At 30.1% G+C, this 3093-nt stretch overlaps 1 protein-coding gene across 1 annotated transcript; it reads right to left on the reverse strand.

Annotated features, from left to right (window-relative positions):
- Positions 1–1477: 1477 nt before the first annotated feature.
- On the reverse strand, positions 1478–2699 carry LOC133793798 (protein LURP-one-related 6-like). The gene is made up of 3 exons (XM_062231071.1): positions 2302–2699; positions 1919–2173; positions 1478–1780 (listed from the first exon to the last, which is right to left on the reverse strand). Exons 1-3 carry the CDS (start codon positions 2521–2523, stop codon positions 1637–1639), a joined length of 621 nt encoding a protein of 206 aa, XP_062087055.1. The 5' UTR covers positions 2524–2699; the 3' UTR covers positions 1478–1636.
- Positions 2700–3093: the final 394 nt, after the last annotated feature.

The raw sequence follows: 3093 nt of genomic DNA on the forward strand, positions 1-3093 counted from the left end.
TGAAAATATACAAAAAAAATAATCATTTTTCATTATATTTTATTATTGATAGTATAAAATAATAATGTAAAAAATGATAATATTTAATGCAAATAGATAAAAAAATAATACTAAAATAATAAAAATGACATAAAAGTAAATAAAAAAATGTATTATTTATGGTGATGCAAAATATGCACCATGCTATTGTGTGCCAAATTTGCTCCAACTTTTAGCATGTGCCAAATTTGGTTGGAACAAATTTTTTGTAAAATGAGCTATATTTTAGCAATGTATCACAAATTTGACACTTCATTGGAGATACTCTTACAAAAAGTATAACTTCAATGATGTTCCAAAAAGTATGCCAAATTTGGTACATGCTAAAAGTTGTGCTAAATTTTGGCACAAAATATAACATAAACCAAATTTGGCACATCAATAAATGTTATTTTTTATTTATCATATTGACATTAATTATTATAATTGAGTACAATTAATGACCATCATATATCATTTTTTAATGGTGAATTTCTTAGAGTGATTTGGATAATAAAAAAATTAATTTTCTATGTTTTCAATAAATATGAAATAAATTATTGATTTTTTTGTCTTAATTTGTATCTTATGTATTGGAGCATAATTACAAATATTAAGTAAAATATAATATTAACTTATTTTTTGTGTGTTAAATTTAGCACAAAATTTATATCTTACATTGAAAATAGACTTGAAAAAAATAAAAAAGCCACATTTAAAAAAGATACAATATATATTATAATTTTTATTTTTTTACAGTTTTTTGTCAAATTCTTAAATTGAGTAAGTTCAAGAATTGACTATCGTTATCTTCGTCCAAAATAAAGAGGTTAATATATTTTTTTAATTAAATATATAGAGTATCTTTTCAAAATATAAGTTTTTTTTTTTTTTTTAAAGGGAATTCTCATTTAACAAAAGAGAAGAACTATAAGTTCTCTTTTAAGTTTATTTTATTATTTTCTTATTGCGCATGCCAAAATTTATGAATGGTGGCACTCTTATTCATAGTAATTGTATCATCTTAGGTTTATAACCACAAATAGTCTGCGCTAGAGCTAGTTTCTCGAGATGCTTCAAGCTACATCACAACAAATATCTATTTTAAACGTAGTCTATATAAACATACAAGTATATATATTTTAAATAATCCTCTAGGTCAAAAAAAAAAAGCCCTCTTAGGCCTGGTAGTGAGTAGTGACTCTCCTTTGGAAACTGGAATATATAGATGGCGATTAGTATATTAGCTAGTGCCATTTATTTATTGAACATCACAATGCTAACTTTATCGACAAATAAATATTTGCAGATATAAATCAATATTGTAATCATTAGAACCTGACTTTTCTTCCAAATTATTTTTAAATCACAAAAGCAAAAAAAAAAGGGAAAAAGGAAGGAAAAACCTGCTCATACACTTTAAACAGCTTAATCCACAAGCCTTGTGATCGATCAAATATATGGTCGTGGGAAAAACAAGAAGAAGTTTATTCCACCAATTTATTAATTAATTACATGAAGATCAGAAAGAAAAGTGGCAATATACGTACAATAATATAGGTAATTAATATGCATGAAGATATAAAGCTATAGCATTCATAACTAAGTGGGTAGCTAGCTAGCACCTAGTGGACTCGCCATAGATGTAGTCGAGTGTGGCAATTACTCCAAAAACAAAAGCTTGATCGATGCCAGGTTTCACCACTACGTGATATAAGTCCTTGCTCGCCATCAATTCATCCATCTCCTTCTTAATTCCAACCTGTACTTGTTTCATTTAGTAATATAAAAAATTATGACTAGTTAAAGATAAAACAAAGAATATACAATTTCATTTTTCTCTCTGAGCTAATAAATTCTTGTTAATTACAAATAATTAAGGTGAAAAAAGTGTGTTTACCTGCGCTACTTCGTTGCCTGTTCTAGAATCAACGATGCTACAGTCGCGATCTGGGAAGTGGCCCTTGATCTCAAAACCCCAGTCTTTCGTGCAAATGGCTCCCTTTGGTCCAATTGAGATCCTAATCAAGTTATTCCTCGCCAAACAGGAGTTAGTTGGCTCTTTTAAGCTGAAAACCAACTTGGGTGCTCCTTCGTAATCAAAGCTGTAACCTCTCCACGTCTTCTGAATGCTTAGGGCCTCAACAATCCCTCCCTGCTTGCATACGTTAAACAAAATCATCATCCACTCTTTTCTCTATCAAGATCATTAATTTATAGTACAATATGCATACAAATATAATTCTGTGTATATATACCCTAGATAATTATATATATATGTACCTTTCGACGAACGAGAAGCAAAGCTTCGCCATGAGCATCCCTCAGAATGAGCTCCTCTTTAGAGCCAAGGATTCCACAGCCATCAACCCTGAAAACAACCCTCTGGCTAGAATCTGTGACGACAAAACCTCCTCCATTCACTACAATAGGCCTTCTCCTAATCACAAGCACTACCTGAGAAGATGAACAGTATATCTTGCTAACTATCGGCGTCATACTCATATTATTGTGTGCGTACGTACGTAACTGGTTTAGTTAGTCTAATGAATAATAATGTCTCTTCTTCTCTATATATATGTGTGTGTCAGTTTATATATATAGTCTGTTCTTTAACTTAATGGGACTCCTAGCTTACATATGTACACAAGTTACTCTTTTTGTAGGAAAAAGAGTCTAGAGAACGTAATATATAAATTTATATATGTGTTGAGGAGGGAGAATATTAACAAGAGTTGTCATTATTCAAATGTAATTTTGGTAAGATTTGACTGTGTGATGGAGCAATAATATACGTAATGAAACTTGTCGGAGAATAAAGCAGAAGTTGCTTGTTGAAGAGGATGATATATTTATTAATTGTTGATTCACGCGCCCCCTATACTCAATTATACATAAACTAGCCAATGATATGCGGTTGAGGTTACAAAGTTTCTATGTATACTTTAGCTTTGGGGTTAGAAAAGGAAAAGAAAATGAGGAATCTTTTAAGTAAAGATCAGTGAAGAAATTCAAAGGTTTTGTGAGACATCTTTGAAATTTGGCAGCTCAGCGACTTAAAAGAAAAAAAGCATA

The sequence above is a fragment of the Humulus lupulus genome, chromosome 8 (genome assembly GCF_963169125.1).
Source record: "Humulus lupulus chromosome 8, drHumLupu1.1, whole genome shotgun sequence".
Classification (NCBI taxonomy): Eukaryota; Viridiplantae; Streptophyta; class Magnoliopsida; order Rosales; family Cannabaceae; genus Humulus; species Humulus lupulus.

Coding starts and splice junctions, on each gene's coding strand:
- LOC133793798 (XM_062231071.1), bottom strand. CDS start 2,523: ATGAGTATGACGCCGATAGTTAGCAAGATATACTGTTCATCTTCTCAG. Junction 2,174..2,301: donor TGCTTCTCGTTCGTCGAAAG/GTACATATATAT, acceptor GTATGCAAGCAG/GGAGGGATTGTTGAGGCCCT. Junction 1,781..1,918: donor CAGGCAACGAAGTAGCGCAG/GTAAACACACTT, acceptor AAACAAGTACAG/GTTGGAATTAAGAAGGAGAT.